This window comes from Peromyscus maniculatus, chromosome 23, assembly GCF_049852395.1.
Source record: "Peromyscus maniculatus bairdii isolate BWxNUB_F1_BW_parent chromosome 23, HU_Pman_BW_mat_3.1, whole genome shotgun sequence".
Taxonomy (NCBI): domain Eukaryota; kingdom Metazoa; phylum Chordata; class Mammalia; order Rodentia; family Cricetidae; genus Peromyscus; species Peromyscus maniculatus.
In genome coordinates this window covers 61,339,849-61,365,649 of record NC_134874.1, presented here as the reverse complement: position 1 = coordinate 61,365,649, position 25,801 = coordinate 61,339,849, and the positions used below count along the sequence as shown (strand labels likewise).

The 25,801-nt window shown below is 42.4% G+C and overlaps 1 protein-coding gene and 1 pseudogene across 5 annotated transcripts in view; one reads left to right on the top strand and one right to left on the bottom strand.

Annotated features, from left to right (window-relative positions):
- Nucleotides 1–25,801, bottom strand: part of LOC102912766 (serine/threonine-protein kinase PLK1-like) — a 203,106-nt pseudogene that overhangs the window by 108,249 nt on the left and 69,056 nt on the right. The window lies entirely within an intron of this gene.
- LOC121826437 (cytochrome P450 3A25-like) overlaps nucleotides 1–25,801 on the top strand; it is an 87,498-nt gene that overhangs the window by 58,150 nt on the left and 3,547 nt on the right. For 2 of the 4 annotated variants that reach the window (XM_076560872.1, XM_076560873.1), the window contains exons 5-17: nucleotides 1,135–1,380; nucleotides 2,838–3,071; nucleotides 5,087–5,273; nucleotides 5,998–6,091; nucleotides 8,797–8,849; nucleotides 10,080–10,179; nucleotides 13,379–13,492; nucleotides 13,743–13,831; nucleotides 14,061–14,212; nucleotides 20,333–20,460; nucleotides 20,578–20,644; nucleotides 22,214–22,374; nucleotides 24,907–25,133. In XM_076560872.1, coding sequence (XP_076416987.1) covers nucleotides 5,203–5,273; nucleotides 5,998–6,091; nucleotides 8,797–8,849; nucleotides 10,080–10,179; nucleotides 13,379–13,492; nucleotides 13,743–13,831; nucleotides 14,061–14,212; nucleotides 20,333–20,460; nucleotides 20,578–20,644; nucleotides 22,214–22,374; nucleotides 24,907–25,133 — 1,256 coding nt within the window. In that variant the 5' untranslated portion in view covers nucleotides 1,135–1,380; nucleotides 2,838–3,071; nucleotides 5,087–5,202. Of the gene's footprint in view, nucleotides 1–1,134; nucleotides 1,381–2,837; nucleotides 3,072–5,086; nucleotides 5,274–5,997; nucleotides 6,092–8,796; nucleotides 8,850–10,079; nucleotides 10,180–13,378; nucleotides 13,493–13,742; nucleotides 13,832–14,060; nucleotides 14,213–20,332; nucleotides 20,461–20,577; nucleotides 20,645–22,213; nucleotides 22,375–24,906; nucleotides 25,212–25,801 lie in introns of those variants that run through there. The other 2 variants (XR_013047727.1, XM_076560870.1) reach the window with 2 other exon arrangements.

Sequence of the window (25,801 nt, the reverse complement as noted above, 5' to 3'; positions counted from 1 at the left end):
CCACTCCCCCATGGGACTGGACTAGGCCCTCTGGATAGGATATGGAAGATGGTTGTTTGGCTCAAACTGTTTTGGGGGCACCCAGGCAGGGGCATCAGGATCCATCCCTGGTACATGGGCAGGCTTCTGGGAATCCAGTGCCTGTGGTGTGATGCCTTGCACAGCCTTGGTGCAGTGGGAAGGGGCTTGGACCTGCCTAGGCTCAGTGTGCTGGTGCTGTGGGATGTTCTGTATGTGCTGTGGGAGCCCATTCTTGGGTTCCTTGTGGCTTTACCCAGCAGGTTCGCATAGAGGATGATTAGGACCACGGGCCTGAGTGCAGGTGTCTGAGATGATTGGCACTTGGCTGTGCTGGGGGATGGTCTGTATGTCAAATTGCTCTGATTGGTCAATAAATAAAACCAGATTGGCCAGTGGCTAGGCAGGAAGTATAGGCGGGACTAACAGAGAGGAGAAATAAAAGAAGAGGAAGGCAGTAGACACGGCCTGGAGCCGCCGCCAGGACAAGGAAGATGTAAAGTACCGGTAAGCCACGAGCCACGTGGCAAGGTATAGATTTATAGAAATGGATTAATTTAAGATATAAGAACAGTTAGCAAGAAGCCTGCCACAGCCATACAGTTTGTAAGCAATATAAGTCTCTGTGTTACTTGGTTGGGTCTGAGCGGCCGTGGGACTGGCAGGTGACAAAAATTTGTCCTGACTGTGGGCAAGGCAGGAAAACTCTAGCTATATGCCAGGCTCTGCTGACTCCCCATGGGAGACCTTGATTTGGGAGATGTGGGGGTTCAGGGTGGCTTGGAAGAGAGGGCTGGGGGGGTGGGAGGAGGGAGGAGGTGGGATCTGTGGGTGGTATGTAGTGTGAGTAGAAAATTTCTTAATAAAGAAAAATGAAAAAAGAGGTATAGGTCATATGGCAGGGCAGGAATCTAGAGCACAGGATGGGAGCCAATATCCACTTCCCATTATGCTTCTTCCCTGAAGTTTCTACCACCTCTGAACACCACCATACAGGAGTTCAGTTCTGACTCATGAACTGGAGTTCAAACTATATCCAAACTGTAGTACTGTGATTTTAGTTAGGAGTGATGGTAAATGTGTTAATGAAATGTGTTGTTTTCTGTTTTGATACAGGTTCTTCCAAAGCTAGCAATTTCTATTGATGTCACATCAAATGTCAATCATGAGTGACCACATCTCACACTCTCAGAATCCAGTGGCTTCTGTGTAAGATGGTGCAGGAGGAGATTTGCCTGGAGGAGGAAAGAATCTCGGGGTGATCAAGACTAGATCAGGTGCAGGACAGGAGAAGGTCAGCAGGTCAAAAGGCAATCTCCTTTATCGTAAGAGATCACTTGGTTGCAGTTGAAATGGATGGAGGTAAGAGACAAGAATACGGATCTTGGCTGCTGGAGGCACTGCCATGCCGGGCATCTCTGCAGATGGCCATGGAGACAGAGTGCTTGCTGTGGCGTCTGATGGCCAGTGTTTGTGTCGTTCTCCAGCATGGACCAGCAGTGTGACACAGTGGTGGAGGGGCAGTTCCTTCAGTCTTCCCGGTCTCAGTTTTCCTCTCTAGAAAGTGAGGTTGCTGACCAACCACACCTACCTCGTAGTGCATGTGGAAGGGTCAGCGGGTTAAGCACATTGCCATTTAAATTGGCCTTCTGCAGTGATGGCAGGCCAGGGAATGTTTCCTTCTGCTGACTTACTCCCTGGTATGAATTAGGGGGAAGGGGTGCCACAAGAGACAGCAGGATCAACTGTGGACCCCATGTTTCTAGTATGCATGCTCAAAAAAAAAAAAAAACTAGCTTACTTCAGGCCATAAAAACAAACTGTGCCCTCTCAACAAACTCAATCTTTTAATCCATGCAAACTTGAACTCTTATCTCTTGGAGACACAGTAAATACATCATGCAAGGTAATGTTACTGTATAACTTTTGCCCTCTGATACTCTACTTGAACTCTTCATCTGCAGTGAAAATTTGTGGGGAGAATGGCAAGTCTTGGGACTGGACTAGTGTCCCGATCTCACTAGATAAAGGCAGCCATGAACCCAGTTTGCCGTTTTAGGTCCTAAGTCCAATCTAGGTCCAGTATTGATTTGGTCTATTGTGAGGTCATTGTGGAGGGAAAGACACTGTCATCAGCATCTGTTTTGGAGATTAGATTTTTGAGGGCAAAGTTCAAATCTGTATAGATTCTATGCTATAGAAGAACCTGACAAACACCATGCTAGGTGAAACATACCAGGTGTAAAAATCGCATGTAGTGTATGATCTTCATGATTTGAAGGACCCAGAGTGAGTCATCCAACAATGACAGACACACAATGGGGGGTCAGTAATGGGATAGATAACAGGAAGGAATCCACACAGTTTCAGATTAGCAGGAGTGTGTGCACAAAAGTGAGTGTGTTGAATAAATTGCACACTTAAAACTGGTTATTTTCTGCCAGACCTGGTGGCACACACCCACCCTAGCACTCAGGAGGTAGAGGCAGATGGATCTCTGTGAATTCAAGGACAGCCTAGTCATACATAATGAGTTCTAGGACAGCCAGAGTTATATAGGGAGACCCTGTCTCAAAAAACTGAAAGTTACCTTTCTGTTGCACTAATTTCATCATAATACTTTACATTTTGGGTAATAATAGCACGTTACTCATAACAGAAGTTCATACCACATGTGCTGCAGTTTGGTCACACTCACCAATCATGAACCTCTCTTCTCTGTTCCACTCCACACAGCATTTTCCCAGCTGGTTTCCCCCAACATACATTTCTATGTCTGTCTTTTCTGACCCACTGAGATTCATTCAGCTTCCTTACAGGAAATTGGATGAGGGCTCGTGAAACACCTGCTGAGGACCAGGAGCCATATCATCACTCTGGTGCCTACAATAGACAGAGATGCTTCCAGGGGCCATGCCAACCTGATGCCTCTTGCCAGCTGGTCCAGGATTAAGTCTTAATGCCAGAAGCATGTAATCCATATCCTGTTATATATTCTATTATCTTTCTTATATGCAGAAATTTTAAAAACCAAACACCACTATTGTAATTTGGTAAGTGCAATTTCTCTGATTTAAATGCATACCCTCAAGTTTATGTATTAGAAATTTAGTCTAAATGTAACCCAACAAAGAGACTGAACCTTCAAGATGAATAAGGCTGTGGAGGGTCTGTTTTCATGAGTAGATTAAGGCTGTTTTTACAGACATGAGCCAGTTGCTGCAGGGTTGGGGTCTTGGGGAAATGATGCATTTCACCTCTTCCTTCTCTTTCATGCTCCATTGTCCTCCACACCTTTGTTATTTGGGGTTTCCTGCACATTTTCCTATCAATCTGTGAGATAGTCAAGGAATTATTTAGGTATTATTCACTGCTATATCTGTAGGCCCTTGCTGAATATTTTGTATCTGGTAGACATCCTGACAGGTTATTTGAATGGGACCTATGGACTTAGTCTGACCATGTTAAACTTCCTAACTTGCTAATGCAAGACGAATTGCCTCTGTTAAAGCCACTCTCACTATAAGCTCAGGATGATCAACCAGGATTCTGTTGACATGTGGTCCCTACAGGAAAGACCACAAATGGATGGATGGCGTGGAAGCTGAGGGATCACTAGGCAGTATTTAGCAGCCTTTCAAATGACCCTGACATAGACTGCAAACTAGACAGATCATTGGCCAAGACATGTACCCATCCATCCGAAAAACTATCTATCTAAGGCCAATGGGTACAAAAGAATCAAGCAACAGCATTCATGTCCAGAAGGAGGCCAGGCACATCAGCCACCAATGGTAAGGCAGTTGTCACTAAAGACAGATGCACAGCACCCCAGAATAGTAGTAAAATTTAGAGAGGAAATTGATCCATTTTGTACAGAGGAAAAAAGTAATCCATAGTAGGGTGTCCTAGTCAGGGTTACTATTGCTGAGATGAAACACCATGACCAAAGCAACTTGGAAAGGAAAGGGTTTATTCAGCTTACACTTCCATACCACTGTTCATCATCAAAGGAAGTCAGAACAGGAACTCAAACAGGACAGGAACCTGGAAGCAGGAGCTAATGCAGAAGCTGTGGAGGGGTACCACTTATTGGCTTGTTCCCCATGGCTTGCTCAGCCTGCTTTCTTATAGAAGCCAGGACCACGTGACCAGGGGTGGTCCTATCCACAATGGGCTGGACCCTCCTCCATCAAGCACTAATTAAGAAAATGCCTAATAAGCTTGCTTGCAGCCTGGTTTTATGGAGGCATTTTCTCAATTGAGGCTCCATCCTCTACATTGATTCTAGCTTATGTCAAGTCAACATAAATAACTAGCCAGCACACAGGGTGATTCTCCTTGTTGGGTGTGATTGGTGAGAAATGACTCCACCAGGTTCATATTTTTTTCTGAGCTGTGTTTTGATGGATAATTTCAAGTCCTAACGGGTATAGAGAAACCTTATAGGAAATGGAATTTGGGGCTATGCAAATGACTCTGAAAAGTTGCTGTGAAAGGGACCCAAGTTAAAATTTCTAGTACCCATGTATTATTCACTGGGCTGCTGGCAAATGTCTATAACGTCAGAAAGGGAGGAAGTATGAGGTAGAAAAGATGGTCCCCAAGGCCTTGCTTCCCGGGCAGTCTAGCTGAAATGACAAGCTCTAGGTTCAGTAAGAGATCCTGCCTTGAAAAATAAGGTGGAAAGTGACAGAGGACGACACCCAGTGTACACACACACACACACACACACACACACACACACACACACACACACACACTAGAAAAGGAAGCCTTACACTGGTGAAGATCAGTAGGTACAGTTTCTCTGTATGTTTTCAACGTGTTTTGGAATGAGAACATGCATAAAAAGAGACTTGCAAATTAGAAGAAATTTAGTGCCAATGGATTTAATTGAGTTTCTGGAAGAACAAATATTCACCTAGAATATGTATTCAAAGGAGGTCAGAGTAGGATTGTGCATGAACTTTTGAACTTTGAAAAGGCCATCTCAGTTCTCTGAGTTCAGGCAGTGCAAGGGAGGACTTTCTACTGGCCAAATCCCTGACCCCTCCTCCTTTCTCAGCACATAAACACTGCACACTGGTCTCATTGGATCTCAGCTGGGCACAGCAGGGGAGCCCTGCAAGACTTTCAGCTGGGAGGGAAACTTGGAGGCAGAACTGCTGAAGGAAAGCTGAGATGGAGCTGATCCCCAGCCTTTCCATGGAAACCTGGGTGCTGCTGGCTACCAGCCTGGTGCTCATCTACATGTGAGTAGCTGTCCAAGATTCTCCCTATCTGTAACGAGTTGGGGTGATACACAGGCCCCCTTCCCTTTCCTGTTGGAACATCCGAAGAGAACATGGAGGAGAAGTTGAAATCGAGGCTTTGGTAGTGCAGTTCCTACTGACATTATTGCCAATGACATTATATCCTTCTGACTCCCTCTAACTCTTGCCTTATGGCTCAGTTTTTGACAAGACTTGCTCCTGGGAAGATGGAGTTGGCTCTCAGTCTGTACCCAGACTAACCAACATCAATCCAGAGAACTCATAAACAATTTACCACTACAGCCCTTCTGAGTTTGGGGAGTCCCAAGATCATGGAGGTGCTTAAACTTCTCACTGTCCTTGCCTCCTTGCTTTCCTTAGCATGCACCGATGACGTGTGTAAGGCTTCTCCCCTGGGCATACACATGTCTATTGCTCTCTCTCTCTCTCATCCCCTAACATGCTTTCTACAAATTCCCATCATGCATCCTAGACATTGTAGGAGGGTCGGCATCTACTCTTCCCTCTTTTCTGTAACCCTCACCTGACACACCCTTCCCCTGGATAACTCAAGTTGTTTTATTGTCTTTCAGTATCCAGATCCATTTCCCACTCAGTGCTGTGTATTTAGAGCAGAGGACAGCTAGCACTGATCCTGAGGGAGGGTCTCCATTGCTGGTTGGATCATGATAAAATGTTCTTGGCTTTTTCTTTTACTTTATAGGTATGGGACCTATTCTAATGGGTTTTTTAAGAAGCTTGGCATTCCTGGACCCAAACCTCTGCCTTTTTTGGGAACCATTTTGGGCTACCGAAATGTGAGTACTGTTTGAGCTCTTTCTTTTCTTCTTGTGGATGCGACTTCTTGTGTATCTGTTTATGGATCAGTTCCATAGATGCAAACGCCAGTCCTAGGGAGAAAGTTCTGGGGCGTGAGACCACTGGAAACTGTGTGTGTCCAACCAGGAGAGTGCTCGGGCTTCCCTTTAGGATTTGCTGACATATTTGCAGCTGTGGTTAGAAAGCTGTGACCGCAGACATATCAGAGCCTGGTGTTCAGCACTTCATGCTCAGACTGTGTACAGGAGCAGGAGAAGTATGGGGTTTCCCTAAGTGGAGCCTCCAGGAAGGCACAGGTGTCCTTAACTCACGGGAAAGCGTGCCTGGTCACAGTAGCACCGCAGCAGCCTGTGTGCACTAGACCAGACTTCACACTGGGCTCAGGAGCAGCACTTGTTCTCTTCCTGCTGGCCAGCTCTGCAGCATCCCCGCATCAGGACGCCTGTGTGTTGACTACAGGGAATTCCCCTTTACCAGAAACCTCTCAGGGACTCCTGTGTCCCCTGCAGCTACTTCAAAGGCTCCATACTGTCTTAATACCCAGGACATCTTTGAGGGTTTGACAGAATAATGGTGTTCTGCATTGGTTCTTTTCTCCAAGACAGCACCCTCAGGGCCAGTCTGAGTAGGATGTGGCTGCAAATGAAACAAGTTAGTGCTTGTCTCACCCTCAGATACCATAGGACAAAAGAATTTTTGCTTTTCTAAGTGAAGGCAGATTCCTTTATAGAATCATCCCAGGAAGGACGGTTTTATCAAATCTTTAGAGACACTGAAAGTGCACCATAAATGCAACAAGAACCATGAATGTTGGCTGATTCTTTGTGGCTTTGGTTGATCGGCCAAGGCTGGCATCTGGCTAGATTATAATGAGCTCAGATGCTGAAGGCCATCAGCAGAGCCTGCGAGCCGGCTGCTCTCTGCTAGGATTTCCTTCCCCACATACTCCAGTTGCCTGTCAGAGTCCAAGTTTTACAGTTAGATGTTTACTGCAGGCCTGAGATCTAAATGAGACCTCTCTTGCCCCACAGCTGCCTGAGAAAGCCTTAAGGCCATCCCCTTGAAAGGGCAACACTTTTCATATTCACCCCAGCACATTTCCCTTCCTGAATCTTCTTTTGCATTAAGTCACAGATATGATATCATGACAGAACATTTCCTCTTTTCAACTTTGGCATTGAAAACTCAGAGCTAGTGTTTCCTTTGCTCTGTCCTGCTGTAGAAAGGGGCCTCTCGCTGATTCCTGGATCCCATCATGATTTCCCCATCACCTCCACTCACCCTCAATCTTCTCTCATTTTTCTTTTTATCGCTTCTTAATTTTTTGATGATCCTTTTTATGTTTTCTCAATTTGCATTAGTTCTCTGAGAATTTCAGGCAATGCGTTTTGATTGTATTCACTGCCCACCCCAAGCTCCCCCCACATCCCCAGTCCTTCCCTACCTACCCACTTTGTGTATTTTTCTGTAACCCATGGAGTCTGATTTGTGCTGTCTACACACTCTCAGTTGTGTATATAACCACACACTGGATCATGGTTGATCTGTCATGAGCCACACCCTTAAGGAAAACCAACTGTTCCTCTCCCAGCCCTGGCCAATTGCCAAAAGCTGCTCAGATTGGGGGGAGGGGTACTTCATGTCCTCCTCTCCTCTCCGTGCTAGGGTTTGTCTGGTTTGTTCTTGCTCAGGTCCTGTGTACACTTTCACAGTCACTGTGAGTTCATATGTGTAAATGCCCTGTTGTGTCCTTGAAAACAGTTTTTGTTGTAGTGTTTTCTGTCTCTGGCTCATGCAGTCTTTCTACCCCTATGCCAAGGGAAGGAGATCGTTATACAGAGGCGAAGTCCCATTTAGTGCAGTTTCTCAAGTGTCCTATTCTCTGCACCTTGGCCAGTTATTGCTCTTTTGTTTCCCCTCGTTTAGATGTTGAGATGACATCCACCCTGGCCTCAACTTTTCCATCTTCTTGCTTCTTCCTGAGTGCTAGGATTATAGTTGTGTGCCACCAAGTCTGGCTTTACTCTGTCACTTTTGTACTAATAAAACAACAGGATAATACTGAACCAGGATATAGAAGAGCATACACCCCGGGAGGTTTGTACATATTCCCTTAGTTTGGATTCTTGAGGAACATTTCAGAGTGTTCTAGGATTTCAAAGACAACACACACACACACACACACACACACACACACACACACATCTCAGACAAGAAGCTGCTTGGTATCCATAAGTAAGAACAATTCCTTCAATAGATACAACACAGAGAAAATTCAAGACCAGCCTTAAACTCTCCATTCCAGACAATTCTTCTAGTCTCCCCTGCCCCTTCAGGTGTCTCTAATAAGAATTTGCCTCCTGCCGGGCGTTGGTGGCGCACGCCTTTAATCCCAGCACTCGGGAGGCAGAGCCAGGCGGATCTCTGTGAGTTCGAGGCCAGCCTGGGCTACCAAGTGAGCTCCAGGAAAGGCGCAAAGCTACACAGAGAAACCCTGTCTCGAAAAACCAAAAAAAAAAAAAAAAACAAAAAAAAAAACAAAAAAAAAAAAGAATTTGCCTCTAATCCCTGGTGAGGGATAGGAAGCCCGATTTCATGGAATTTGAGTCATTTGCACCCCAGTTAAAGAAGGGATCCACTGTATGCAGGCCAATAATGGATTGAACTTTATTTCTTTTTCCAGGGTTTGTGGAAATTTGATATAGACTGCTATAAAAAGTATGGGAAAATATGGGGGTGAGTATTCTGGAAACTTCCACTGGGTAGACTTGTTGAATGAAGCACCCCACTGCATGAGGACAAGGCCTTTGGAGGTTGTCCTGCCAGGGCCTAATACATCACAGTTGTGAATTTGAACAGCAAGAATTCCATGGGAGTATTCCCTACTGGGACATCCTCTAGACTGATTAATCAAGGGCTCCAAGACTCAATGTCTTTGCACCTAATGCTCAGAACCTTCTAATATGTGCTCAGAAATGCATGATCATCTCAACACCAATTCAGTTTTAGTCAAACCCAGAACTCCTTTATATCAACTTAAAAGTAATGTTCACTTTTGAAAGATACACTGGGAGATGTACGAAAATAGATTGGGAACTCATCTATAACCTAAAAACATGTGTAGCAAATAAAATATTAAATTTACTAGAAAAACATCGGTATTCCCCGTATATCTAATTCTGATGACTTTGAAGAAGAGATGTGAGGTATTTGTAAAGCACTGTGTTCTCCTTTGAGCCTATGTCTTCAATGGTGCCACAGAGTAGCTGACGGTTTGGAGAGAGGTTGGAGGAGGTGTCACTGTTGTGCTGTGAGACACAAGCAAGTGGAGGAGCCTCTGTCTCTGCATCTCCTCTCATTCATCCTCAGAAACCACAGGCCTGGTCACAGGGTCTGCAGAGGTCACATAGAGACCATGTGACCCAATGCCAAGCATGGGTTGTGCTGCCCTCTGGTGGTCCCAAAGCAACCGCTACTGCAACAGTATTAGGAACACTGAGTTCTTTGTCTCTAAGTTTTGAGTTTGGAATCATTGACCATTTTCTCTGGATTTTTTATATCTCTGGAGGTCAAACCCAGTGCCACACACTTGGTAGACGAGGGCTCTACCACTGAGCCACACCTCCAACCCAGGTACTGAACTATTTACACAAAAGAATAGTATTGGCAATAACCATGTGAGTTTGCCTCGCCTTAGCCAATGTTTCAGTGTTCATTCTTACTAGAGACGTCTTTGAAGAGCTGTTTTGTCCTAAGTGTCTCTTCCCTGCTTCAGCCATACTACCCTTCATTCAATTCCAGTGTCTTCTATGGTCAGAACTTGAAGTAGGGGTTCATGTTGCTGTGCTTTATAGAGCTGGCAGTGTGGCCTGTACAGCCTCAGGGGTAGTGTCTGGAGTCCTGGGTGTAACTCCAACTGTAGAATCCATCTTCTGAGGTTCAGTCCACCCTGTGTTCCCACCTCAGGTTTTATGACGGTCGACAGCCTGTGCTGGCTATCACAGACCCAGAGATCATCAAAACTGTGCTGGTGAAAGAATGCTACTCAGTATTCACAAACCGTCGGGTAGGTGTCCTTTTTAGGAAATATAATGATTTATTTTCATTAAATTTTAATTTGGAAAGAATTATATGATCACAATAAAGAGCTTCCACCGTGCTCAGAATATTTCTTGATTTTTATAAATGGTAATGTCTTGCATGAGTATAAATATATTCTGGCCAGTATACTAAGATGAAATTAGCTTTGATGTCATTGGGAGTTTATTTACATTTCCTCTGAGTGGCATTCCCTTCTCTCTCTCTCTCTCTCTCTCTCTCTCTCTCTCTCTCTCTCTCTCTCTCTCTCTCTTTCTCGTGTGTGTGTGTGTGTGTGTGTGTGTGTGTGTGTGTGTGTGTGTGTTGTGTTGTGTTTAGACATTGTTACAATCGTGTTTAGTGTTGAAGCTACACAGTGAGGACACAGGACTGTCCCTTCACCATGGGACTTCCTTCTAAACATGTGGTGTGATCATGAGAAGCCTGTCTTTTCTTCTTGGCAGTGTCTGATGCATTTTATGGATGTTTCAGGGTCAAATTTGATAACATTTTGCTTAACTTTCTTATTTTTTAATGATAATATGTAGTTTTATATTTTAGATTTATGTCTATAATCTATCTGTAATTTTTTTTGGTATGAGAAACAAAGGTCAGCTAAAGATTTTTGTTGTACCATGCATGTTCAATTGTTCCAATGCCATTTGGGAGAAGTTTTTCCCTCCAAAAATTACCAGTCCTGTTACATGTGTGGGACACTTTCTCATCTTTCTCTTCAATCAATCGATCACAGTGTTTTCCCTCTATGGGGACCATTCCCTCTTGATGAGTGACCTCATGTGAATTAATTACTCCTTCATTTTTTTAAAAATTTTTTGGTTGGTTCTTGGACCTTTGCTTTTCTATCCAAATTATGAATGGTCTTGTCTGAATTTAAAAGCTCAGTGTGATTTTGATAAAAATTGAAACAAATATAGGGGAAATATTGTTACTGTGTTGTGTCTTCTAATTCATGGCTAGCATGTACCTCTCTGATTTTTAGTCTGCCTTTGCTTGCCAAATAGACAATTTCAGGTGAACGACCCAACACGTATTTTGTTATATTCATTTTTTAAGTATTTAATTTCTAGTTATTGCTATGACATCATTTTCTCAATATTTCTCCACTTATCATTGCAATTATGTACAAATTCAAATGAATTATGTGACGTCACTGTGTCCTATGACTTTTCCAAACTCACGTCTTTATTCCCTGTATTCTGAATGCTGTTTGGTGTGCTCTGCATGGACAATGGAGGTGCCTGAAAATCAGAACACTTGTACTCATTGTTTTGCAACCTGTATGTTTCAATTGCTCTAGCCGGCATTTCTAGGATAGTACTGAATAACAGTGGTGAGAGGAACCTTCAGAACTGCTCCTGTTTGGAGAGTAAAACATTCAGGCTCTCACTATCAAGTGTGAAGTTGGCTAAGGCTTTTGTATAAATTTTCTCTCCATCATCAATTCTGTTTTGCTTATTTGTTGGTTTACTTGTTTTGAGACAGGGTCTTTATCCATAGACCTGGTTGGCTCAGAAATCACTACATAGGCCAGGCTGTCCTTGAACTCACAACAAGCCATTAGCCTCTGCCTCCCCAGCACTGGGACTAAAGATGTGTGCTACCATGCTTGACATCATTGCCAATTATTAATCTTTTCTACTTGCCATAATTTAAAAAAACAACAGCTCTCCAATTGATTATGCTGTTGGTAAACATATTGCAGAACTACCCTAAGATAACAGTAACCCAAGACTATGTAATTTTTAAAAAATTTTATGTGTATGGATGTTTTGTCTGTTTGTACATATGTACACCACATGCATGTGTGAAGGTCCGAAGTGGGTGTCAGATATCATGGAATTACAGATGGCTGTGAACTGCCATGAAGGTACTGGGACCCAGACATTGGTCCTCTGCAAGAGCAACAAGTGCTCTTAGCTTCTGAGCCATCTCTCTATCTCTTGGTTCTAAGGCCAGTTGAGTTCATTTCTACTATAAAAAGCTGTAGGGCTTTTCTTTTCTGCTCCTTTCGAAGAGCTGTTAAGTCCAGCTTCAGTGGAGTTCAGGTCCCAAAGAGGAAGGGGACTGAATGTACATCTGACTGTTCAGCAGCCCCCCTTCTCTTTCTCCCAAACAGAGACATTTTTTATTTATATAGCATATTGACTACATTAGGCATTTGCCTAGCATCAGAGCCCTGGATTTCTTTTTTCAGCTCCTCATTAAATGTCCAACATGAAAAAGCAAAATATAAAACAGACGGTCTTACCTGAAACATCTTTGGACAGCATCTGTCAAATCAGGAAGTTACAAATTCAGGGTCTGCAAAACATAGGACCTTTTATTTTTACAGTCTATGTCTAGGTTGGCTGTTCACAGTAGCAATATATTAGACAGTCTGAAATTATTTTTACCTTAACTAAGTTATGTATAGAAGTATGAGATGTTTTCTAAAATGCAAACTTTAGAAAACACCCCATAATAATCATGTAACTGTCTGAATTACAACATTTTTTGTTGTCTTCAGTTTTATAGTAGGGGCCTGTTGCTTTCATATGTTCCCAGAAAGGAAGATTCTGGTATCTCAGTTTTTTTCCATCAACCCACACTATTCCTGTTCCTTCTGTGTAAGCTCTAGTGTAGGGCAATGGATATACTTGTGACATCTTGTATTCAGATCTGAACAAGAAATTTCACAGAATCTATCCTATTGGTACCATGGTCCTTCGGCCACAAAGAAGACTCTTTCTTCTGTGAATCTCAGGGCAAGACCGCTGCCTTCAAAGTTTTCTGCCCGGAACATGCATATATTTCCCTAGGGGCTGCATAAGCAGAAAACTTCCCATTATGTAAACAACTGCTTCTAAAAGCTACCACAGCACCCTCTGCCTGAGGACTTGAGCCACCCCTTGTGCTACAGCCTGCTCCAAACAACACTTTTTCCCTTACAAGAGGGGTTTCCATTTAAGAAGAGATTTTGAAAGAAAGATTTGAAGCCATGCTCTGATGATAGGTGACACTCATGATTATATAGGCTGTGAAGTAATTTCAATGAATCATAAGTGGGCGTGCCACTTAGGATCAGTAACTATCTGTTAAATGAATGATGTTTGTTTGATATATTTTCTGTAGCTGTGGACATATACATAACTTCTGCAAGATAAATTGGCTTTCAATTTGAACTCTAGGCTTTTGGTCCAGCGGGACTTATAAAAAAGTCCATCAACTTATCTGAGGATGAAGAATGGAAGAGACTTCGAACACTGCTGTCTCCAACTTTCACCAGTGGAAAACTCAAGGAGGTGATGAGGGAGAGGGCATTTACTTATGGAATGAATCTGGGGACAGGTAGAAAACAAGTCCACGTTCCCTTTCCAAGGGTTGGTCCTCTGAGTTACAATTCCTATAAAATGACCTTCTGTCTTCATGCCCAGAGGACTCTTTTTAAAATCTACTGTAACATCCCACTCATTGCTTCATGACTGGGGATGATTTGTCTTTCTGGGACCCGAGTTTCCTCATTTAGCTACAGATGTTGTGCTTTGTGCTTAGATGTTCCCCATCATTGGGCAGTATGGAGATACATTGGTGAAAAACTTGAGACGAGAAGAAGAAAGAGGGAAGCCTGTCACCATAAAAGAGTAAGTGGTGGTGCAGTTGATGGGACTGTAAATACCTTAGTGTCCCTTCAACTCTAGGAAAGGGGCATCTGCAAACCAACACCAGGTAAAGGCCCCATGTGTGATTGTGATAGGAGCCTAGCCCCCACTGATGATCCAGCATGTGATTCTGTGTGGCTTCCTGCCTGGGTAGCTTGGAACTATGAGCTGCCTCAGATGCAGACACTGATTCCCATGTCTCTCTCCTCAGTATCCTTGGAGCTTATAGCATGGATGTGATCACTGGCACATCATTTGGAGTGAATATTGATTCCCTCAACAACCCAGAGGATCCCTTTGTGCAGAAAGTCAAGAAGATATTAACAAGTGTGAATTTTCTTGACCCATTTCTTCTCTCTGTATGTAAGTATCTACTTCCTCTCTTTTTTCTTACTCTCTCACATGCTACAATCAAAATAATATCATTCATCATTACTGAAATACAATTCATATATAAAAACAATGTGCCTGCTTACAATGTGTAATTCAGGTTTTGCTCATACAAGGTAATGTATATCCATCACCATTGTCAAGCCAGGGAACATTTTATCCAAGAAAACCTGTACCATTTCTTTCTCATCTTCCATTCCTCCTTGTCATAAGAAACATCAGTTCACTGTTCTGTAGATCTGCCTCTTCCCACATTTGCCATTAAAATACAGCATAAAAATGTCATAGAATACATACAATTTAGTGACTCTTTCAGTTAACACAATATATTCAACAGAAACATTTGTTACCACACCCATGTTCTGTAGATAAATCAAATTCGATGCCATCTGATGGTCTTTCAAATTGTTTTCAGATTCGGGATGCTGCCAATAAGCTGTCATGGACATTGACACCTGAGATTATGATTGAACACTTGTTTTCATGTTTTCTGGGTAGGCACTTGGGGTGTTTAGTAAATTACATAGGACTTCTGTGTTTGACTTACTGATCAACCGAGTTTTTTCTTTGATAGAGGCAGCATTTTGTTTTCTGGTTAGGAATTCATGAGGACTGCCATTCAAAACTTGGGGTTGTTGTTATTTCATGGTGTTCATCCCAGATGCCCTAGTGGACACTCAATAGTATAGCACCATGAGTGTTGGGTTGTGTTTCTTCCAGGTTGTAATTATACTCCCCCACTTGGAAGACATTATTGTCTTTCTTAAATAAACATCTGTTCAATCGTTGCTCCTATATAGCTGAATTGTTTACGTGATTGCCATTGAGTTATAAGATTGGCATGTGTATCATGAATAACAGTCACTTTCCAGACATATAATTGGCATATTTTCTCTACTTTGAGATGTCGTTTAATGTTTTTGATGGGATCTTTTGAAGTACACATTTTTAAAATTGTATGATGTACAATTTTATAATGTGCTATGTTTTAATCTCTAAGTCAAATGGTCAGAGTTATGAACATTTAACCTCCCTCCAGTTTCATCTTAATTGGGCAGTACATTCCTTAAGCATTTTTTTGATACAGGGTCATGCAGCCCTGTGTGGAGGCCCACAAATGTTTCCTAGTGAGATCTGAGCTTGCTTTATCCAGCAGGACTGCATTAGAGGATTGCTTGACTATACATATGGTTACTAGGTGATTGGAAGGGTCGACAGTTGGTGAGCTAGGGGAAGATCTTTGCTCCACCCCTTGGCATTCCTATAATTCCTCTTTAGAAGAGACAGAAGTGGCCAGTTGATAAAGTTCAAGGCTATTCTTTGTTTCTATCTGTTTCTCTCCCCTCTATCCTTCTATCTAAATATTTCTCACTTCACCTTCCTCAAAAGCACCCTGGAGGAAACATGTGGGACATGGTCTCCCTCAGATGGTGCATAGAAAAGGGACCAGGGACTTGATGAAAGGAAGGGAGAGGATCCTGCAGGAAGTTTGGGCATGTCCAGTTATGTTGAAAAATTAAGGTGGGGGTATTCTATTTTCAGGAGTGAAAGTAAGGTGGCTAAAAGAAATGCCAAAGTGAGGCTGCAGTGAGTATCTCTCTATATCTAGGTTTCTTTTTTTTCTGTCTCTTAATTTCTATCTAAAAAATTACGGAAAAATGTAAAGTAGAATGTAGGAATACAGTGTAGAAAAATTAGGGAAAACTGGGCAGCAGTGGTACACACCTTTAATCACAGCACCTTGGAAGGCAGAGCCAGGTGGATCTCTGTGAGTTCGAGGCCAGCCTGGTCTACAGAGCAAGATTCAGGACAGACACCAAAACTCCACAGACAAACCCTGTTTCAAAAAACAAACTTAGGACAAGAAGGAAAAAAACATAAGGTAGACTGTAGTAATGTACTGTAAGAAAAACCTTAGGATAAAATAAGCACAAGACAGAGGAACTATGTCCTTGATTTTTCCAACTGGGACTATGAATGCAAACTCCTGGGAGGAATCAGAGTTATAAAAAAAATAGGATGAGAAAAATGGACAGAAAAAGATTCCTGTGGATGCTTTTGACCTGTATGTAGCTTAAATCTGAGTCCTGAGTGTCAGAGCAATGAATGTTCCCTGAGACAGATGCGGATGAAGTAAAACTCAACTCTGCTCACTGTGTTACTGCATGAAAAAATCAAACTATCAGAATTAGTTTCCTCTTGGCCATGAAGCCAAAGTTTAGGAAACAGAAGTCTTGGAAAAAACTTAGTTATCTTTCTCTCAAAAACTGAAAGCTTTCTTGAGAAAAACTTAGTAATCTCTCTCTAAAAAACTGGAAGAATTTTGGGTCTTTCCTTCTCAGATTTTTTTCTCTTTCTGTAAGGGCAAAAATTTAACTCATTTGGAAACAACATCTATCAGTATGGGAAAAGCACCTGCAATTGCCCTAGAAAAAAAAAAAGAAAAGAAAAAGAAAACCTCTTGGAACAGGGCAAATCCTCCCTGCTAGTCCTATCTCCCCTTCAAGCCAGTATCAGAAAAACAGCAGATACTTTAGACACTAGCCAGAATTCCCTGTAGCTAGAGTGTAGTGAAAGACACCAAGGAAAGCACAGGGGGAGAGCTGATCAGGGAACAACATCCCCCCATAGTGGAACAGCTGCTGAGGACAAGATTCTGACATGAATGTAGCGGGTGAGGCTTTGAAAGCCTCCCTGCAATGAGGGAGGAAAGGTCTAAGTTCTAGCACTAATGACAGCATGAGAGAAGCTGAGAGTAAATTTGGCCATACAAACAGGTCCATCAGGAACAGGGAGAACTGCCTGCTTGACTGTGAGCTCCAAGTTGGTAGGTGGGGCTACACAGCACCCACAGCTGCCAAGAAAGCTCTTTCTTTTCTTTTTTTTAATCAGGGAACAAATCCTTTAAAAAAAAAGTATTTTTTCAAGTATTCTCATTCATTTTCACTGACCTACTGAGACAGAGGTTTTTGCTTCTGGCAACAAATGCCTGCCTGAGAGCACAGGGACAGGCTTAACCCACTCTGGGATCAGTATGAGGTGAAAAAAATCTGATTAGAGAGGTACACCTGTCAAATGATAACGCAGGGGTCCTAATGTAAGCTTGGGGAGGAAAAAAATCTCCTGTGATAAGAGCAAAAATTTGACTTTGGTTTCAGCATGAATACAGACTGTGTAAATTGATGTTTTCTCATAGCCCAGAAAGGCAGCATGGGGTATGTAGTTCATTCATAACAGCCTGACAATGTAGAGAAGGACAGCTTGGGAAATGTAGTCCATAAGGCAGTTTGTAACAATGTGATGATGTACAGAAAAGCAGTTTGGGAAATGAAGTCTGTAACAGAGATACCAGTACTACATGGCCCAAAAACTGTTCTTTCAGTGTTTTTTTTCCAGCTCAAAATGCAGTGTTTTAAGAAATGTTAAAAAGCTTCCCCTTCACTACTGAGAACTAGAAACAGGTGAACAGCTTGCTTGTCAGGAGACAATTAAAATGTTAATACAGTTTGTCAACAAACCACTTTAAAACACTCATGATAATATTAAAAAACAACTTCTAAAAATTAAGAAGAGGGAGCTGACCTCAGTAAAGCTTAGAACCACTGATAAATTAGGTTCTGACTTCAAACTCTCAAGCAAACTTTCAAAATAATATCAAAGCTAACTACAAAATATGAACTTTAGAAATGATTTGTATACTTGCTGTCTTGTTAATAGGTCAGTTAAGAATTCTCTTCTAGATGTTTGCTAATAGAGTTTGCTTTTGAATATAAGTATGGGTAAATAGTTCTTTTAAGAAATCTCTTCTAGATATGTGCTAAAGTTTGTAAAATAGTCCTATAGAGTTTCCCTTTTGAACATGTTTGTAAAAAGTATAAATGTTGGATGTAAGTCTGTAAAAGTGTAAACGTTGAATATAAGTTTGTAAAAACTAAATATGTATAGTCATGTTCATACTAGAATTGTCTTTATTATTCTATCATTATCTGTCTGGACAGATTAGGTAAAATTAATTTTTAAAGGAATATGTTTTATCTTCAGATAGATTTGAACATTTTTATGATAGCTCAAAATATAATTTTATGGTCTTAGTGGCCCCTGGAAAACTTAAGTGTAAGTGTCATAATTAAGAGAGCTTTTCTATCTTCTTCCTAAAAGTTTCCACTCTTCCTCTGTTTCTGTTTAGAAAGAGGTAGGCCTCCCACAAAAAGTTAGGCTTTCCATGATTGAGTTAGTTTATACAGAAATCCTCCTGCTAATTAAACAGATAAAAGTGTCTTTATAATTAGCATGGGTTTTTGTTTACTTGAGTGGATACTTTGAAGTGATTTGAAATGATTGCTTTTTCCTGGGAATCAAAATAGTCTCTTGAAAATTTTATTGAACATCTGTTAGGAGAGACATTTGATTTGGAAAAGGGCTTTGTGCAGCTAATACTGTTGTAGTCACCTTAGATCCATTCCAAAAAGTATATTCCATCTTTACTATCCTCTACTCCTTTACTGGGAGGTGGATGTTTGCAAGCTCAGCAGGGACCTGAGTCAGAGCTGAGTTAGGCTCTATACCCACTCCTGTCGAAGGCTGGTAGTCAAAGACAGGCAACTTTCTTCTTGATAGCTTCCAGCATAAGGCAGAATATGCTTGATGGAAAGTATATCTCCATCATAGGTAAGGAAACTAATCAAGAAGGATGACCTAAGACAGGCACAGTCTATCTGAGGGGCCTGGGAAGCCCTTTATTATATCTAGAAGAGGGATGTGGAGGCCCACAAAGATTTCCTAGTGAGATTTGAGCTTGCTTTATCCAGCAGGACTGCATTAGAGGATTGCTTGACCATGTGCATGGTTACTGTACTTGGCTGAGCTTAGGGACAGTCTTTGCTCCACCCCTTGGCATTCCTATAAATAACCCTTTAGTAGAGACACAAGGGACCAGTGGATAAGGAAACAGACCCTCCTGAGGGCATTCTTTGTTTCTATCTGTTTCTCTCCCCTCTATTCTTCTATCTAAATATTTCTCACTTCACTCTCCTCTAGAGTACCCTGGGGGGATGTGGGAGTTGATCCCCCATAGTCCTGGTTGTTCTGAAACTTTCTATATAGAGCAGCTGGCCTTGAGCTCACAGAGACCCACACGACCCTCTCTTCAGAATCCTGACATTAAAGGCTTGTGCTCACCACACCCATCTTAGACTTGGATCTTTGACCCACTTTTAGTTAAATTGTGTGTACTGTTATCAAATTTATTCCTATTGAAGAGTAGGTACAAAGAATGTAAATACTGGAATGTAAGGAGGAACATCATCTTCTGGACATGCATGGCTATCACACTCTCAAACTCAGAGCAGTTACATTAGATCAAGCCAACCAATATTCCCTCCATAGATATGGGAGATGCTCTCAAGGTCCCACCCCTTTCTGAAGAATGTTTGGCAGTTGATAGCTTCTAAGGAAGAGAGAATCATTCTTCTTTGATGGTGTGGCCACTGGTCAGTTTCCCATGCTTCAGTGGATGGCTCCACTTCAGTCTTATTAAACAACAACATAAAGCTGTGAAAGGGATGTCTTGAGGGGGGTGTGGGGGAAGTTGGAGAAGGAATATAGGGAGTGGAATGAATATGTTATTTCATTGCCTAAATGAAGTGATCAAATAATAACAAGTATTTCTTCCTATATATATTTTTAAATTTTGTTTATTTTTAATTACACACACACACACACACACACACACACACACACACACACACACGAGTGCCATGCCTCTAGAGTCCAGTAGAGGGAGTTGATTCCTTAGAGCTGGAGTTGTAGTTTTGAACCATTCAATGCCAAGTACTGGGCATCGAACTTGAATCTCCTGTAAGCAGCAAATGCTCTTAACCACTTAGCCATTTCTCTAGCCCATATCTTGAGTGTTTTACATCTTGATGTATTATAAATAGATAACTATTTGTTAACATCAGTTTGGTACTTCCTTTGAGTGGAATGGAAATACAAGTGGATCCTGGAACTTAGCTGAAATTGTGTTTGATTTCTAATGAGTGAATAAGAATTTAGTGCAGATTTTCATTACACGTTCTCTTCTTTTCTCTGTAGTTATGTTTCCATTCCTTACTCCACTATATGAGATGCTAAGTATCTCTATTTTCCCAAACGGGTTAGTGGACTTTTTCTATGAATTTGTAAAGAAGATGAAGCAAAATCGCCTTGAAACAACTCAGAAGGTAAATTATGGTGTTTTGTTAGAATGCTCATTGTTTGATCATGTATCAGACTGTGAACATGTCAGTTGTACCCTTTCTCTAATTGCCCATTGTGGAAATTTCTCTTTCTGCTTCCAGACTCGAGTGGATTTTCTTCAGCTGATGATGAACACTCAGAACTCCAACAGCAAAGAGTCCCTGAAAGGTAACTCAGGATGCTTCACCATGTTTGGAACAAGAAGCCCAGAGAGAAGAGGGTGTCGGGACATGTGCATGGGAGATTGGTCCAAGATGGAAATTTCTGCCAAATTTCAGAAAGCCATCCAATGGATGATGTCTATGATGTCCATAGGAGCTTTCTAGAAGCACACTGGGGTAAAAGGACCAGAGCTTGTAGGGAAGCCACAGAGAAGCATTTTATGCCCAGAAGTCCTCAGTTGTGCTAGGTCATCTGTCAGAGCAGAGACTGATTCTCAGTCCCTTTCAATCCCAATGATTCTGGATCTCTGCCTAGATTTTGTATCTAGGCCCCAATTAGGAAGAACACTGCCCAGAATTCAGGATGGTCTCTGGGAGTGAGTGGTGGAACAGTGTTCAATAACTTCATCTGTAATTTATTCTGCTCTGTATAAATAGCATCTGGGAAACTATATACCCTGCTCTTCTTCATTCTTCAGGCCCCTGGTTTTATAACATCCTCCATGCTAGCTTTGTGTCATATACTATTATTACTGAAGTAGCCACAGAATGACCTTAAACTTCTCATATTTATTCCATATTTCTAGTCATTATCCATCTTAGGAAGGATTTTCAATCCTTACTATTTGCTTTATAAAATATCATTCAAAAATATATTCATTTGTCTCTAGCAGTGTGATCTTTTGCTTCCCCTGTTACTTTCTTCTTATGATTATTTAGTTTGCATTTCAAGTTGTCAGGCATGTCCACTGGAAGCCCTTTTATGTGGCCTCATGAAGCCTTCCATCCTCTGGGCTTTCATTTCGATTGCTACAAGAGACTTTAATTTTAGGGTGTTTTCTGGTAGAAGCAGAGCTTAGGGGAAATACAGAGACTCCCTATACATTTTTGTGTACACTCCTCCACCAGAGTGAAGCGTTTGCAGGACAGACACTCAACCACTTCCCACCTGTTTTGTCTCACATTTACTGATATTAAGGTATTTGTCTTAGTCCCTCATGCTGTTACAGTGAACAAATAACTGAGGAAACACCTTAAGGAGAGGTTTATTCTGACCCACAGTTTAGTGATTCAGTCCATCATGGCGGGGAAGTCCTGGTACAGCAGGCTACTGGTCACATGGCATTAGTAGTCAGGAAGCAGAGACTATCTCACAGTCTTCTTTTTGCTCAGTAAGGGACCCAAGGCCATGGAATGTCCCACCCACATTTAAGATGGGTGTTCCCACATCAAGCAACTTAAGACATCTCTCAAAGGAATGCCAGTCTTGTCTCCTAGGTGATCCTAGATCCTCTCAAGTTGTTGGTCAATGTTAACCCCTGTATTTCTTTTATGTTTATAAGTATGTATGAAGACAATGTGTGGTGGGTGGAACTACACATTTGTGGTGGTGAGTCTGGTCTATCAGGACAGATAGGCCACAGATTTCACCAGAGTGGAATTCAGTCCCAGGGATTGTGGACTGCCTTTCTCTATTTGTTTCCGTATAGCTGGGAGCACCATTTGAATTTCTTTTCATTTCAACTATGATGTTCTGCTTTGATCTTCCTTATCTGAGATGTTCGTTTCCTTTTAGCTCTTTCTGATATGGAGATCACAACCCAATCATTTGTTTTCATTTTTGCTGGCTATGAAGCCACAAGCACGTCCATTTCCTTCGTGATGTATCAACTGGCTACTCACCCAGCTGTGCAGAAGAAACTTCAGGATGAGATTGATAGAGCTCTGCCCAATAAGGTGAGTGGGTGGTACCCAGCGAGGGAGGGCAGAGGTAAAGGATTCACAAGAACATGTCTCATCACTTGCAATGAGAAATTTTACAGAGAGCCATGCAATGGTTCTTCCACCAGCAAGAGTCTAAAAGAGAAACAAAGGGAGGGACATAGGAGATGAATGCAATCTGTAGAAATACATGATCTTTTTAAAAAGATTTTGTTTATTTATTATGCATATATAGTGTTCTGCCTGCGTGCATGTCTGCAGGACAGAAAAGGATGACAGATCTCATTGTAGATGGTTTTGAGCCGCCATGTGATTGCTGGGGATTAAAATCAGGACCTCTAGAAGAGCAACCAGTGCTCTTAAACTCTGAACCATCTCTCCAACCCAGAAATACACAATCTTTAATACAGTGCTGGCTCTGGTGTATCTGTATCTATTATAACAGTTATACAAGTAAGAGACACCAGAAAACCTGTGTGACACACAAGGGTAAGCACCAGTCCCTCAGGTGTCTGGACAGTTATCTCTGCTGATGTCCTCGGGTGCTGTCTATGCTACCTACGGTGCTAGGCTGGCCTTCACTGGTCTTGGCAGACTGACTTGACACTACTGTCAATGGCTCTACTGTCCAGTCGGATAGCATGGTGTGTGTGTGTGTGTGTGTGTGTGTGTGTGTGTGTGTGTGTGTGAGAGAGAGAGAGAGAGAGAGAGAGAGAGAGAGAGAGAGAGAGAGAGAGAGAGAGAGAGAGAGAATTAGTGGAGTCTTTCTTATGGTGCAGATAGCATCACTTTTGTAATTTCTTTGAGTGTCAGTGCCCTCTGCTGACCACAGCTGGAATTGCAGGCAATGTGCTGGACAGGTTTTCTCAGGGAGTCTCCAAGTCCAACCCCCTAAGGTGGCTAATAGAGATCTGGTCAGGACAATGGTAGGGATACCTATCTGTGAGCACTTTACTTCCTCAGCCTCCAGCCACATGTAGGTTTAAGCATCTAATCCTGCCTCTTTCCACAAATGTCACTCAGCTAATCTCTTGCCCTAGGGTTGTGGAGCATTAAGTTCAGCCTCCCTGTCCTGTGATCGGTCCCTATTCTCTGCCTCCCTGAGCAGTTCAGTTTCCGATGCAAGGTTCTGTATAAAGAGGTTAACTGGCTTCTCCATTCTGAATCATCCAGAATGAGAGCGGGATTCCTCTTCACGGTTGCAGGAATTCAGTTTCCAATGCAAGGTTCTGTATAAAGATGTCAACTGGCTTCTCCATTCTGAATCATCCAGAGTAACAGTGGGATTCCTCTTCACAGTTGCAGGAATCAGCCCCCGTCTCACCACACTCCTCATTGGTTTGAAGTCTGTGGAGGCTGTGGGGTTGTCCTGGAGGGAGGACTCCCTGCCCCCTTTCACCAGAGCCTCTTGGTTTTTTTGGGAGAGGCTTTGCATTCCCCTTCCCCTGGAAAAGGGGAACAGGGCATCCAGAGGCATCTTCAGTTTGGTTTCTTTTCTATGAATCATCCATTTTCCCACCATGCGTTTTCAATTCTTATTATTTCCTCTGTGTTTCTGAAGCTCTTCCTCTCTCCTTGACATAGACTGTGTTTTGTTTCTTGTTTTCCTGTTGCTTTGACTCTTCTTCACACACAGAGGCAGTTTCTAGTGTGAGTAGTTCCAGAAGTCTCCATTGTAACTTTCTTTCCAACTTATTACACCTGCCACCCTCCAGGGAGTTAGCAAGCAAGGAGAAGCTGGGGACACAGCTCAATCATACAATGCTTGGTTTGTGAGGACCTGAGTTTGAATCCCAGAACCCATGTGGGGGGAAAAGGTGTAATTGGAGCACTGAGGAGACAGAGACAGTGTGAGCCTCTCTTCCCCGGGAGCACACTGGCCAGCCAACCCATCCTGCTTGGTGAGTATCAGGCTACTGAAAACCTGTTTCAAAAACACATATAAAGTGGACTCCCAGAGGAAGGTTGGACTCTGGCTTCCACATACGTGTCAGTGCACAGCAGTTATCCACATCCCATTAACATGTGTGCGCGTGTGCACGCACGCGCGCGCGCGCGCGCGCGCGCGCGCACACACACACACACACACACACACACACACACACACACTCTTATGCAAAACCAGAACAATCCAAAAACCCTGATATGGACCAAGAGTGGGTGTTGTTCCTTGCAATGGTGTTATTTCCTTGGTGTAGACTGGTCTATGCAGATGAGACCGTGACACCATTGCATTTTGCTGAGTGTATCTGTCATAATGGTCATATGTGCTCACATGGGAAACAAATCAGAGCACCACAGTGATGATGATGAGGGGGTCTGGACAGGGGAGTGTCCCAAATGGCTCCTGGGCTGAAACTTATACTTCATACCCTAATGGGCCATCATCAGGACAAAGGTCATCATCATAGGTGCAGAATGATTTATTAAGGCTAAGATCTACTAATCAAGGTCAGCCCTTGCAGCTTCTGACATGCAATAACACTAGAAACTGAGTCAAAGATCAAGTCCAAACCTCATCTGGAAGCATCTATTTCTTCTTCCCAGGCACCTGTAACCTATGATGCCCTGATGGACATGGAGTACCTGGACATGGTAGTGAATGAAACTCTCAGATTGTACCCGGCTGCTAACAGGCTAGAAAGGATCTCAAAGAAAGATGTGGAAATCAATGGAGTGTTCATTCCCAAAGGGACTGTAGTTATGGTACCAACCTATTCTCTCCATCGGGATCCTGAGTACTGGCCAGAGCCTGAGGAATTCTGCCCTGAAAGGTACAGAGACCTCGGAGAATGGTCCCCACTAGGAATCAGGCAAATTAAACATATTATGCTGCCTACTGGAAATTGCATGTATGTGATTTTGTATCCCTTTTCATCTGTATGAATTTTGGGAATTAAACCTTTTAAAATTACAAAGTGATAATTCTTGATGCTGCAAAAACAGACCAGAAGAAAAGTATTCATGGCCATTCAGAGTCCCAAACTGTTCACCTTAGCTCCATTAATAGTGAAATGTATCCTCAAGGATTTATTTGTATGTATGTCAAGGTTTTGCAAAAGCTAGTATATTTTACTTGTATTATGAATCACTAATTACTTAAACACTAACCTGTTGTGGAATATTACTTTAACTATATAAACGTGTGTTGCATTTGTTTATGTTGGATTTGTTTAATGATTTGTTTAATTTGTTTAAAGAAGTTCTACATGTGTTCATGCTGCATTTGTTTAACAATGTAAAGATGTGATGTTTTGCCTGCCTAAAGCACCTGATTGGTCTAATAAAAAGCTGAACGGCCAATAGCTAGGCAAAAGAGTGATAGGTGTGGCTGGTTGGCAGAAATAATAAGGAAGAGGAATCTCAGCTGGGGGAGAGGGGAGAAAGAGAGAAGAGAGAAAGAGAGGAGAGGCAGATGTTCGGATGCAGCCAGACAAGCAGC